This window comes from Procambarus clarkii, chromosome 35 (assembly GCF_040958095.1).
Source record: "Procambarus clarkii isolate CNS0578487 chromosome 35, FALCON_Pclarkii_2.0, whole genome shotgun sequence".
In the NCBI taxonomy this organism is placed as follows: Eukaryota; Metazoa; Arthropoda; class Malacostraca; order Decapoda; family Cambaridae; genus Procambarus; species Procambarus clarkii.
Window position 1 is genome coordinate 30,984,921 of NC_091184.1, and position 14,572 is coordinate 30,999,492.

Here is a 14,572-nt window from a genome sequence, read left to right on the forward strand (position 1 = left end):
ACTATATCTTCTCTGTGTAAGTCACTATATCTTCCCTGTGTGAGTCACTATATCTTCCCTGTGTGAGTCACAATATCTTCTCTGTGTGAGTCACAATATCTTCCGTGTGAGTCACTATATCTTCCCTGTGTGAGTCACTATATCTTCCCTGTGTGAGTCACAATATCTTCCCTGTGTGAGTCACAATATCTTCCCTGTGTGAGTCACTATATCTTCTCTGTGTGAGTCACTATATCTTCCCTGTGTGAGTCACTATATCTTCTCTGTGTAAGTCACTATATCTTCCCTGTGTGAGTCACAATATCTTCCCTGTGTGAGTCACAATATCTTCCCTGTGTGAGTCACTATATCTTCCCTGTGTGAGTCACTATATCTTCCCTGTTAGTTACAATATCTTCCCTGTGAGTCACTATATATTCCCTGTGTGAGTCACTATATCTTCCCTGTGTGAGTCACTATATCTCCCCCTGTGTGAGTCACAATATCTTCCCTGTGTGAGTCACTATATCTTCCCTGTGTGAGTCACTATATCTTCCCTGTGTGAGTCACTATATCTTCCCTGTGTGAGTCACTATATCTTCCCTGTGAGTCACCATTCCCTCCCCCCCTATGAGTCACGTGTTCAAGACCTAACCTGACCTTCACAGGCCGCGACCGTTAAGCCAGAAACAATATATAAACTTCAACCAAATAATTCGTAACAACACCAACAGGACTATTCATAATAGATTTAATTATAATAATTATACTAATTATAATCACAGTGAGAATAACAGTAAGGGATAACATGTATATAACGGTCTTTACATATAAGAGATCGTAAAATCATATAAGCCAGCGGTCACTTACTGACGCCGTTTTCTTCAGCGCTGAGGAGGGCGGGGGGGGGGTACTATTGTGAATGTGGGCGGGGCTCTCAGGGTAGGCTGAAGCCAGTGTAGAGGGAGCTGGGTCATTATAGGTTATTATAGAGGGAGCTGGGTCATTATAGAGGAGCCTGGAACATCATAGAGGGAGTCTGGGACATCATAGAGGAGCCTGGAACATTATAGAGGAGCCTGGAACATTATAGAGGAGCCTGGAACATTATAGAGGAGCCTGGAACATTATAGAGGAGCTTGGAACATTATAGAGGAAGCTGGAACCTTAGAGAGAGGCGGAACTGCTATAATTAGAGGTTATGAGTACTGTTGGTGGGAGTGAAGATGCAGGCCTCCTCCCTACCCTGGACCTTACCCCTTCCCTCACTTATTCCCCTTTACCTTCCTTCCCTTCCTCCTTCCCTTCCTCTCTCCTTCTCTCCATCCTTCCCTCCCCCGTCCATCTCTCCCTTCCCTCTCCACTCATTGGTATTCTGCCAACTTCGTGAAGGAGGCGGCGCAGGAACAGCTGGGGTGATGCATTGTTCCTGCGCTGCCTCCCCTTCTTAGTCACTGCCTCGCTCTGCCTCCCCTTGTTAGTCCCTGCCTAGCCCTGCCTCTCCCTGCCTCGCCCTGCCTCGCCCTGCCTCACCCTGCCTCGCCCTGCCTCGCCCCGCCTCACCCTGCCTCGCCCTGCCTCGCCCTGCCTCGCCCCGCCTCACGCACCAAACAAGCGAGCCATGACAGGTGGAGGAGAGCTTAGCGTCAGTGTATAATTAAGCGCGAGAGTGTCGCCGGCGGCGGCCGCCTGTGAGTAAAGTCTACGGTGACGGCCATGCGAGTTTCACTTTATCACTCGCCTTATATATATTCACGCTGGGGTCAGACGCTAGCTCCTAAGCCCCGCCTTTCGAGCTCTTCGTAGCTTAATGAAGCCACTCTTGAGTCGTGTTTCATCTTTTCGTTTAAAACTATGTATTGCGATGAATTACCGGTGTGCTAGACCATAGCATTCGATCCTGGCAATTATTTTAAGAGGTCAGATGTAACACAAACAAGGAGCAACGGTGTCAAGCTCAACAAGCCTCAATGTAGAACTGAAAACAGGACATATACTTTTTCATCCACAGGGTTTTAAACCCGTGGAACCGCCTACCCGCCGAAGCCATAAATACCAAAATTCTCCCGAACTTTTAAATCCAGCTTGAAAAAAAAATCATTAGGGCAAATGGGGGAAGACCTTTGACAAGCCGCCGGCTTCCTGTCCTCGTCGAGGCCACTAAGGTTTATATCCTGACGAAGGGACTATATACCCACACACACCCTGGGAAGGGAGAATACACACACACAAACACACACACACACACACACACACACACCCTGGGAAGGGAGAATATACACACACACACACACACACACACCCTGGGAAGGGAGAATACACACACACAAACACACACACACACACACACACACACACACACACACACACACCCTGGGAAGGGAGAATACACACACACACACACACACATGGTCCAACAAATGAATGGTCCAACAAATGGCTGTTGAAGTTCAACCCGAGTAAATGCAAAGTAATGAAACTAGGCAGTGGAAACAGGAGGCCAGGCACAGGATACAGAATAGGAGATGAAGTACTTAATGAAACAGACAGAGAGAAAGATCTAGGAGTTGATATCACACCAAACCTGTCTCCTGAAGCCCACATAAAGAGAATAACGTCTGCGGCATATGCGAGGCTGGCTAACATCAGAACGGCGTTCAGGAACCTGTGTAAGGAATCATTCAGAATCTTGTACACCACATATGTAAGACCAATCCTGGAGTATGCGGCCCCAGCATGGAGCCCGTACCTTGTCAAGCACAAGACGAAGCTGGAAAAAGTCCAAAGGTATGCTACTAGACTAGTCCCAGAACTAAGAGGCATGAGTTATGAGGAAAGGCTGCGGGAAATGCACCTCACGACACTGGAAGACAGAAGAGTAAGGGGGGACATGATCACAACCTACAAAATCCTCAGGGGAATCGACCGGGTAAACAAGGATGAACTTTTCAACACTGGTGGGACGCGAACAAGGGGACACAGGTGGAAGCTGAGTACCCAAATGAGCCACAGAGACGTTAGAAAGAACTTTTTCAGTGTCAGAGTAGTTAGCAAATGGAATGCATTAGGAAGTGATGTGGTGGAGGCTGACTCCATTCACAGTTTCAAATGTAGATATGATAGAGCCCAATAGGCTCAGGAATCTGTACACCAGTTGATTGACGGTTGAGAGGCGGGACCAAAGAGCCAGAGCTCAACCCCCGCAAGCACAATTAGGTGAGTACAATTAGGTGAGTACACCCTGGGAAGGGAGAATACACACACACACACACACACACACACACACACACACACACACACACACACACACACACACACACACACACACACACACACACACACATCCTGGGAAGGGAAAGTATACATCTCAGTACACCCCAAAAAGGGACACAGCACCACAATGTGTTGATGAATGATCTTAATAAATTCATCCTCAAGATGAATGATCTTCCCAAGGCGGCACATATGGTGTCTTTAGAGGTCAACAATATCACCATGCAAGATGAAGGATCAATTATGACCCCGTGCACGACTGCTGACCTCAGTTGCAACACCAAAGGGCAAGTTCCTGCAGCTCCCGCACGGTCTGTGGCACGGTTGAACAGCCAGGCGGGAAGGGTGGCAAAGGGACGATTGCAAATAGATAATATTCAACTCAGAGTGTGAGACCCCGGGTGTGAGGGAGTTGTGACCCTGGTTCGAGACATCGGTGCTGCTCGCGTTAATGTATTGATCTTATGTGTATGTTTCCGCATTATGTCTGCTCGATGGCCGTCTATTTATTTCATTTTCCAACAGCCTGTCGGTTTAATATTTCATTTCTGCAATGATTGTTTTTACTTTATCAAGCTGTTTTGATACAAGCTTGGTGGTGTGGCTCTAAGACGTTGTCTAGCCTGGTGGTGGGTGTAACCTAACCTAACCTTCACCACACTCATCCATGTAGTAAAATACACCCACCTTCCGTTATGTGGGTGACTAAGCCTAAGCCTTCTCCCACAGTTCACTCGCTGCCCAACCTGACGGTGCTAAGCTTGAGTGGTTGCAGCAAGATCACGGACGACGGGGTGGAGCTCATCGCTGAAAACCTGAGGCGACTACGCTCTCTGGACCTCTCGTGGTGTCCTCGCATCACTGACGCCGCCCTCGAGTACATCGCCTGCGACCTCAACCAGCTCGAAGAGCTCACCCTCGACAGGTAGGTGAGAGGAGGCAGGGAGGGTGGGAAGGGGGAGATGGGGAAGAATTAGGGAGGGCTGAGGTAAACGAGAAAGGAAAACAAGTGAGGGAGTGAAGCCTGAACACTGTACTAAGGTAGTAGGACTGTTCCTGTTCCACTTAGGTCCCTACCAACCCCCACAGTAATCACTGCTGGGGCTGAAACCATCAAGGTCTCACACCATATAACACTGTTATGCAGTCTTCCCACCAGGTTACTTCTCTAAGGGGGAATACCATATATGCATACGTTATTATTTACCCCATATATGTCATTAAACAGGTGTATTAAGAGCTGTTGTTATCGGCAGATGCGTGCACATAACAGACATCGGAGTGGGCTACATCTCCACCATGCTCTCACTCTCCGCGCTCTTCCTCCGGTGGTGTTCGCAGGTCAGAGACTTCGGCGTCCAGCACCTGTGTTCCATGAGGAATATCCAGGTCCTCTCCCTGGCTGGTGAGTCTCTTGGGCGCCACACCAGCCTCCACTACAGACAATGGTGGAGGGGGGGGGGGGTACAGGTCACTACAAGCATTATAGGAGGATATAGATCAACTACAGGCATTATAGTGGATATACTTCACTATAGTCATTATAAGGGATGTACTTCACTACAGGCATTATAGTGGATATACTTCACTATAGTCATTATAAGGGATGTACTTCACTGCAGGTATTATAGTGGATATACTTCACTATAGTCATTATAAGGGATGTACTTCACTACAGACATTTTAGGGGATATACTTCACTACAGGGATTATAGGGGATATACTTCACTGCAGGCATTATAGGGGATATACTTCACTACAGGCATTATAGGGGATGTACTTCACTACAGGCATTTTAGGGGATATACTTCACTACAGGGATTATAGGGGATATACTGCACTACAGGCATTATAAGTGGGATATAGATCATAATAGCCTTTATAGGGGGTATACTTCACTACAGGCATTATAGGGGCATATAGATCACTACAGGTATTATAGGGGATATCATTCACTATAGCCATTATAGGAGATATAGCCAGCTATGGGCATCTGGTAATTTTATCACATAGTGGTAAAAAAAATGTATGAGATGAGGCTTCAATTTTGTCGCCTAATAACTGAGAAATGAACTGCCCATGACAGTAAAAATATAATATTAATTGATCTCATTAGGCATAGACTTGAAGTGAAACTCTATAGTTGTGAAATTTATAGATAGAGTTATATATCAATCTCACGTTGTGTCTACATAAAATTTAACCCCCAATTTATGCTGGAAATATTATTATATTATTTCTCATATAATTGTATTAGTTAAAAGATGTAAATTAAAAGATATAGATCAATTTCAACTTGGTGTATTTTCTGCATTCTTTTTGTAGCTGGATAAATGTTATTATTTTATTGTTTTTACAAGTAGCCTCTTTGGACTACAAGAAATTTCCAGTTGGATTTGAATTTAAATGTTATCGTGCGATATTTTTCAAGTAGGTTTATAGTTGCTGCGACAATATAGGCCTACTTGCTGTCAGGGGGAAATAAGTCGTTTCAATCGGCAGGTTGTTCGCTGGTGACGTCAGCAGGCCTGTCCTCGCTGGTCCAGCTGCGCCATCTGCAGGAGCTGGAGCTGACCAACTGTCCTGGAGCCACGCCAGAACTCCACCACCACCTTCACCTCCACCTCCCCAAGTGCCTCATTATTGAGTAGCTACACACACACACACACACACACACGCACGCAAACACACGCAAACACACACACGCACTCACACACTACAGTATTAGGACTCGCAGTCACAGAAAACGGGTCAAAAATGTTAAGCAAAGGGTGCACTTAAGCCAAATTCGTCTCCACCCTTCAAAAGAAAACGGGTTAACACGTCAAGAAAGTAGGTCGTTCTCCCCCCAACCCATCACACAGGAAACGGGTGTAAAGACAGATATTGTTGTCTTGAATTGGCAGCCAATCATTGAATTACTGGTGTAGTAATTCGTTATCAGTGTTGTGATAATGTGGATGAGAGGTACAATTCGTACATAAACTTGCCCCCCTGTACCAATTGTCTATGTAAACTGAAAACAAAACATAAAATATATTTGCACAGCATAGTAAGCCTAATTTATATTTAAATGTGATAGATTTTATCATAAATACAGAATTGTGTATATATGTACACAGAAAAAACACATTGTATGAACAATGATAAATGAAAAGGATCAGACGCAAAAGTCTGATAAAGACGGTTGACAATGATTTGTAAATATAAATGCTACAACATTTCATTTCACAGAAAAAAAATAATGCATGAACCACTCAAATCTGAGAAGAAGATATTCCATTTTATGTACTTATTACCATTTATTTGATTGTAAGAGCATGTAAGTGTGGAGTGAAGCGGAGGACGCGTCTACAATAATCCTACAACAATCCTACAATATCTTGGCTTTTGAAGCAATTCACTCAAGAACTACTGTACTTGATGAATGTCTTTCAGGTACGTAGTTAAGCCATAATTCTTCTAGTTACCTATTTACACATTCTGTCTTCAGACAAAGTACAATCGGTATCAAGTGATGACTATTCTAGCCCTCAAAATTGTCACAGATACCCATTATAAAAACGTTATCCAAAATATCCCTGGTTCTCACACCAGCCACCTGTGTTATATGTTCTGAGGTGGGGATGTTCACCCGGGTGTTCATCACGCCCATGTGAAGAACACCCTCAAGAGTTATTCCTGTGGATGTCATCATGTGTGTGTTTAAAGAAGCGACAATGATGATCTTGTCATACTTCATTCTCATGTTGGGTTTCTCAGCTTCTCTCTCTGGCAAGACTGGCGAGACGAGATTGCTTCTGGAGTCCACCCGGTTATTTTTGTTTGGATTTCTTCATTAAAATGCTAATATAGTACAGTATGTTAAAAAAAATTCTAACTTGAGCAAAAATATTGCAATTTATATTTTTGTGGGAAATTTATTAAACTGGTGCAAAGAAATTTTGATATTTTTGTCAATGATATTAAGGAAATTGGCAGATTAGTGTTTATTTAAATACTTTGTTTATAAATCAAAATACTGTAAGTGATGCTTAACTTTAAGAGTTGAGAGAGAGCAACTAAGAGTTTCTTAAGGTGTGTTGTGTGGTTATAGAAGACTGTACCTGTTTACTGTGTAGAGTTTGCTCTGGAGAGAAGCATTTGGGCTAGTCAGTAAATGTACCTATCATGAATTTTCAGAATTAAATGGTAGTTGTAATGTTGCGCGTTGCGCATACTGTTTATGTTATCATTCTAAACTGCTGAGAGCACCTGTACTCACACGATTTAAACCTAAACATGCAGACACAGCAGATAGTTCCAACAATAGTGTTATGACGGCTCTTGCCGAATGTAAACATAGCCCCAAATTGTTAGTTGTATAATGTACATTATATGATAGCCTGTTATCAGTATCGAGATTCTGCCATGAAAGCTTCATCAATCATGGGATGTACAGTTACTGACATTGAAATGTTGTTATGATCATGATAACCAAACCAAATTAACAACATCTTTATTTTTCTCATCTTGTCAATACCGTTATACAAAACTGCATTACAAATTAAAATTAGAAGCGAACACACACACACTTCTCTTTAAGGAGAAGTAAGAGTTCGTTTATGGCTGGAGTTAAATATGCCAGTTGTTTCAACAAATAATATTAGGGAGTGTGTGCAATAACTGTCAGAAGCTTGCCCTTAAACAAGCTTATATGCTTCATGTTTTACTACAAACTTTTGTATGGTATAAAAGTTAATTTGTTTCAGATTTCTGCAAAGTATATTCTGCTTTGTGATAGCTTTAAAGTCATATTCAAGAAACTTGAGGGATCCGAAGCTGAACCATTTTGTGGAATATTGCGTCAAGCACAGGAAGCTATGATGTGTTAAGTCATGTTGTGCAACATTCCACATTTATGCCATTCATTGTGTGGCTACCAAGTTTGATGTAGCTTTTTAGTCAGGGTATTTGTAATGCATGTTGCATTATTGACCAATTGTCGCCCAAGGTGACCATCAACCATATTATTAAAACCCTATTTTTGATGGTTAATGTCCCGAACACTTGGGCGACCATCAACTATATTATTAAAAACTTTTTGTTGATGGTTAATACGCCAACCACGAGTCTCGTTACATATTAGAATAATAAAACATATTTGACGATCACACACAAAAAAAAAGAGATCTCAAAATAATAATGTGTTGATTCTCCAAATACTCAAAAGAAATCTGCATTATGTTGGGAAAGTTATGGTTGGGCATAGGCCAACTGGACTAAAGTTTTTAATGTATTTGACTGGACAATACTGTCATCTGGGCAATACTGTTATCTCTCTCCTCCCAACCTGTTCACAATACTCACCATAACTGAGTCATTTCCATCCACTTTGTACTATAAACTAATCTATGTTGGTTGACTAAAGCTATAATGACACTTGTTAATTATGAGAGAAGAGGAGTCACAGATTGTACCAAAGTGAGAAGACATATTATATATCTTGTCACGAGTTCTACCCAGCAGTAGAGCCGAGTCTTAACCCCTGCCGTGTGGCACGGCTTCACCAGTCCAAATGATGTAAATATTTACCCATGATCTACATGATTTGTAATGTTAATGGAGTGTGATGCAGTCTTCTAGTTTAAATCATCCTCAAATATCCACAGCTTAACGGATGTTCCAGCCGGCCTGGGACTAGTTTTAAGAAATTATACGTAATATGTTATTCATTAGGGCAATTATTAAATAATATAGAGTACATAATTCGAGTGACCATGAAATAATGGAAGAAAGATCTCAGCCTCTAAATCTGTAGTTTCACACCCTACATTATCTAATTCTTATAAGAAAATTGCTGCAGAGAATTGTGTTTGCTTGATCTAGTTACAGTACTAACAATACTATGTTTGCAATTTGCATATGCACACTTAGAGGTTCGGCCTAATGTGGCAGTTAGAAGCCCCCCAGACATTTACTGCTTCTTGTAAATGATGGTCTTCCATGACTTAATTATAAACTTAGGAATGAGAAATAACATATTTTATAGTTTTATTAAATACTGTAATGCATATATATTTTTTTTTTAGTTTGTGTTCACTAAAACCAAGCTTGTTCTTCCCTCGGTCAAGCCTTATATTCAAATATGTAATTTTATTAAGATACTAGAGAAAATACACGTGTCTAAAATGTTATGTTTGGTCAAGGTATGAAAACAGCAAGATGACAGCTAACAAAAATATAGTAAAATATCAAGTTGAAACAGATGCCAGTCTACATGTCTGACCCAAAAGAAATTTGAATGGAATATTGTGTGTCCACATTGTATACTCTCCACCCTGTGTCCACAGCAAAATGCTACTCTACTCAGTTCAGAAACATTCCTAAATCCCAACCCCTATTCTTTGTTTATTTTCATCTATAAAACTTTCTTATTATAACTTCACAACTGACTATCTTAAAATGAAAATCAAATGCTGACTTTTTTTTAAGAAAGGTGCGTGTGCGTCTCAATAAGTGTTTTGACTCTTTGTGTCTGTTGGATCCAGCTGTCAGCATCCGCATTTCTAACAGTCGGATATCTAATGCACTGACTCCCAATCTATTCTCTCTCTCTCTCTCTCTCTCTCTCTCTCTCTCTCTCTCTCTCTCTCTCTCTCTCTCTCTCTCTCTCTCTCTCTCTCTCTCTCTCTCTCTCTCTCTCTCTCTCCCTCTCCCTCTCCCTCTCCCTCTCCCTCTCCCTCTCCCTCTCTCTCTCTCTCTCTCTCTCTCTATCTATCTCTCTCTCTCTCTCTCTCTCTCTCTCTCTCTCTCTCTCTCTCTCTCTCTCTCTCTCTCTCTCTCTCTCTCTCTCTCTCTCTCTCTCTCTCTCTCATTTTTGGTTTCAATAGGGATGGTGCTGATGTTCCCAGTGAAAATTATAGCTAGGAATTCTTATTCATAATCAACTCAACTAAAGGCTGACTCTAGAAACATTTATTTGATACGTTTATTATTTGTTTACTCTAGGAATGAACTTTATCTAATGCTAGTAACATGCTTACTACATATTATTAGTATGGTGTAGTAACATTGGATGGGATAGAGGAAAGGAATGGAATGGTACCCAACCACTTGGACGGTCGGGGATTGAACGCCGATCTGCATGAAGCGAGACCGTCGCTCTACCGTCCAACCCATTATAAGTCCATGTTATAATTTCGGAGGGGCCATGGGCCTGATATTAAGGCTGGCAGCTTAGAACTCTTAACCAAATAAGACCCAATTATGGGTATGTTGAACTGCCTCTCGTTATCATTTACACACAGTTTTAACTGTGGTTAACAATGAAGGGCTCGTAACATGAATGTGTATTTGGTACACTATTGGCTACTGTAAATGTGGGTGGCTCGGTTCTATTTTGTTGCTTTGATCCACAGGTGGGAATGTGGTTCTATTGGTCCACAGGTGGGAATGTGGTTCTATTGGTCCACAGGTGGGAATGTGGTTCTATTGGTCCACAGGTGGGAATGTGGTTCTATTGGTCCACAGGTGGGAATGTGGTTCTATTGGTCCACAGGTGGGAATGTGGTTCTATTGGTCCACAGGTGGGAATGTGGTTCTATTGGTCCACAGGTGGGAATGTGGTTCTATTGGTCCACAGGTGGGAATGTGGTTCTATTGGTCCACAGGTGGGAATGTGGTTCTATTGGTCCACAGGTGGGAATGTGGTTCTATTGGTCCACAGGTGGGAATGTGGTTCTATTGGTCCACAGGTGGGAATGTGGTTCTATTGGTCCACATATGAAAACGTGGATAAAAAGTGGGGTATAAGACGTAGAAGATTGGGAACCAGTGCACTAAATGGTATATTAAAATCACTGGCTATTTATTTATTTATTAATATTATATTATCCTTTTTGGCTCAAAAAGACACGATTAAAATTTAACAAAATACTTGCTTCTAACTTTTCTTGCTCCTTATTATTCCTAATGCTATGGTGTCTAATGCTATCAGTTTCTTTTTTATTTGTATTTGTTCTTTTCTGATATATACTGCGACTGTGTTACGTCTTCCAAGACTTCTTCATGTCATTCTTTACTCCTTTATGGCTTTCTTGATCTCTTACTATCTTCTTTGGTCTCTTGCTGCCTTTATTCACCTCTTACTGTTTCCTTTGGTCTCTTTCCACCTCTCATCATATATTCCTGAAATTGTCTTTCTCTGTCTTTCATTGGCCTCTCTGTGCCTAGACCTGTTCCTGCATTGTTGGCTTCCTTGTCTTTTCCCCTTCTCTGCTTTTCTTGACGTCATAGTTTTATTTGTCTATTTTTATTTACCTATCCTTCCCATTCTTAACCTCTAATTACCTTCTATGATCTCTCCCTGCCTTTTGGGCCTCTATCTGCCTTTCTTTGCTCTTTTTCTGTCAATTTGTGTATCTTTCTGTCTTTCTAAATCGCTTCCTATTTTGTTAAATTTCCCAGTGTTCTTTAATTTATATTTCGTTTTTGTTAAGTTTCGCTTCCATGATTCTTTGTCTTCTGCTCCAGTGTCATATATTTCACTAATCAATACCTGTCTAAAAAATATATATGTAAAAGACAAACTTGCTCATCTATGAGTCAAAGAGCAGCTGCGAGAAAGCTTAGATAATTCATTATTTCAGGTTATTCTAAATCTGGTAACGTCATGGGAAAGTTTAATTCATTATTTTGTGTTTATAATTATTGTTATGATATCTCTATACAGGTAGCAAACCCATGACTGGTCATTTAACTCCATTTAAAGTCTATCAAATTTTAACTAATGTCAATGCATTACTTCATATGGAAATCTAAACCCATGTTCATTAACCACAATTAATATCAACACACCTTATAAACATTAAGAATGTTTACTGCTTACAACCCACGTTAACAAATCAGGCCATTCAAGTTCAAATACGTTTATTGAGAAAATAAGATAATCTCAAACGGATAGAGTAACTTAGGCTATTTCATGTTACCAAGAAACATTGTCAAACCACAACTCATGTTAACAAATAAGATATTGGTTTTAACAAACCATAACCCATATCATTAAACAATAATATGAATAATAAAACAATAACCCCGTGACAAACGAATATCAACAAATCAGAACAATTTTATTAAACTACGACATGTAACCGAGTGAGAAAAAACAATACTAAAGGCCACTGTGCTATCCAACACATACACACATCTGCAGAGGGACTTATCTCTATGTATTATGTTTCAAAGAAAAGTGGAAAATAGGATTTACTGGTAAAAAATAACAAACCCTACTTTTAAGGCACTTGTGAGGAAAATGCAGAAAACTAAGGTTGTTTGTTTTCATAACTTGATTTTGTTAGTTCATTTGTTAAAACATAATTTTACCAGAGATTATGTCATAATGAAAATAATGTTTTGTACCTTCGTAAAGACGTTTCATACATAAATATATGTATATATGACTTGATATTGTACTCAAGACATGTTCATCCTGACGACCTCTCTCACGTACTCTCGTAATATGGTATTTCTACCCTCCAACCATTAACTAATCTTGACTATACGTTAATGGTGCTGCTAACTTATTGATTATTTTTTTCAGACTTATTTTGTTATGACATTGAAGCCACTAATAATACGTGCTACCCATAGATAACTCAAGAATAAGTTAATAAAGAAGTTTTTATGTTGAGCTACAAGCCAAATCATTCGCCTTTACCCATACTGCCTAGTTTAAATATTATGCTAAAATTAATTTAATAAGTTTTGCCCAATTTTGAATCAATCTTGAACTTTCTTAGCGCCCATTAACATAAATTATAGCAGCATCCCACTTCCCACCTAACACGCCTGCTGAAGAAGATAATATTTCCAGATATTTACTAAGGATCATTGGGCAGTACTATTATTTTACAGTTGTTGTTCTCTGACCCATCAGTGCAAGAGGCAAAGGACAACAGTAATGGACCATTAGATGCAGTAAACTAATCCAGCCCCCATATACAGCACATTTCCTACATCAGGCAGCCATTAGGCTGCTCGTAGAACACTAACGTTCCTGAACTGGGCATAAGCTAATGGTGGTAATTACTTCCATGTGATAAAAATATCTCAGATGACAGGTTAACAGTTGATTTTCGGCCAACTTTACGTTTTGCACAAAGGATCAAAATGCACAGCATATTACAACTGTTAAATAGCATCACCAACTAATTAATTTTTCGCAGAGCGTTATCCCTTGAGTTCAAGTATTATTTGTATTACATATTGTGGTCTGAATGATGTTTGTAATATGTTGTATGCTGTATTAAAGCTGGAGTTTGGTGTGTAGCGGTTTCTTATGAATTGTAACATGGTTATTTTGACCTACCTGTCCATTACCATGATTATGTACATGTTGATATCATTAATTATATTTGTTCTGTAATACTTTCCCATATACCCTTGACAAATTTAAGTCTGGAGTCAAACATAACATGCTCTTAATTAAACGAGACTGACCTCATTAACTGTTGAACCAATTTAAACAAAATAAAATCTATGTAGTGCTAATAGAGAATTGGTCTTATTTGATCTATGCTGTTAATTAAGATGGCGGATGTGAAGCGTGTATAACAGGATTACAACTGTAGTCCTCCAGCTGCTGCTAAGGATGTCACCGTGTGCAGCGTCGGAGGATTGTTCCTCCATTGTCCTCCAGCTGCCTGCTGCAGTTGTCCATTCATCTTTCACTTTATATTACCCCGCAGAGGCCACTACCTACAATCTTAAGACAGTGCAACATCTGCCTCGCCTCGTCTGAACTTCTTAACCCTATGCTGCTACACAAGAATTACAGCTTCATCATTTCTTTGTGTCTATTTTCTTAGGGTTTCTAAAAGATATACTGTAATTTGTTTTACTAACCCTGACCTTTCACCAAACATATATATATATATATATATATATATATATATATATATATATATATATATATATATATATATATATATATATATATATATATATATATATATATATATATATATACATATATATAAGAGGTGTTACGTAATTTTGGGGGATTCTACCAAAATATACTAACTCCTAAAAATGAGTTGTTACTTACAGTAATCCATGGCATTGATGTGTATTAAGCTTATTTGTCGTCTAATAGTGTTTTTGTACCGAGTTGTGAACACAAAAAGAACTAAATAATACTGTATATATATATTCTTCAACTTTTCTAAATTTGCATCGTTTGAGTCTCCTTTAATTTTGGAGTATAAGCAGCCCCTCTGTACCTATAACTATAATTAATTAAATCTTACAACCGCATCTAAAATATAAATCATATAAATTT

At 40.0% G+C, this 14,572-nt stretch overlaps 1 protein-coding gene across 1 annotated transcript in view; it reads left to right on the plus strand.

The window, feature by feature from the left end:
* The window catches only part of LOC123768561 (F-box/LRR-repeat protein 16), a 115,954-nt gene extending 107,084 nt beyond the window's left edge, over positions 1-8,870 (plus strand). Inside the window, exons 2-4 of the mRNA XM_069336250.1 lie at positions 3,982-4,177; positions 4,509-4,657; positions 5,755-8,870. Of these exons, the coding sequence (XP_069192351.1) occupies positions 3,982-4,177; positions 4,509-4,657; positions 5,755-5,903 (494 nt within the window). The 3' untranslated portion in view covers positions 5,904-8,870. The remainder of the gene's footprint in view (positions 1-3,981; positions 4,178-4,508; positions 4,658-5,754) is intronic.
* Positions 8,871-14,572: the final 5,702 nt, after the last annotated feature.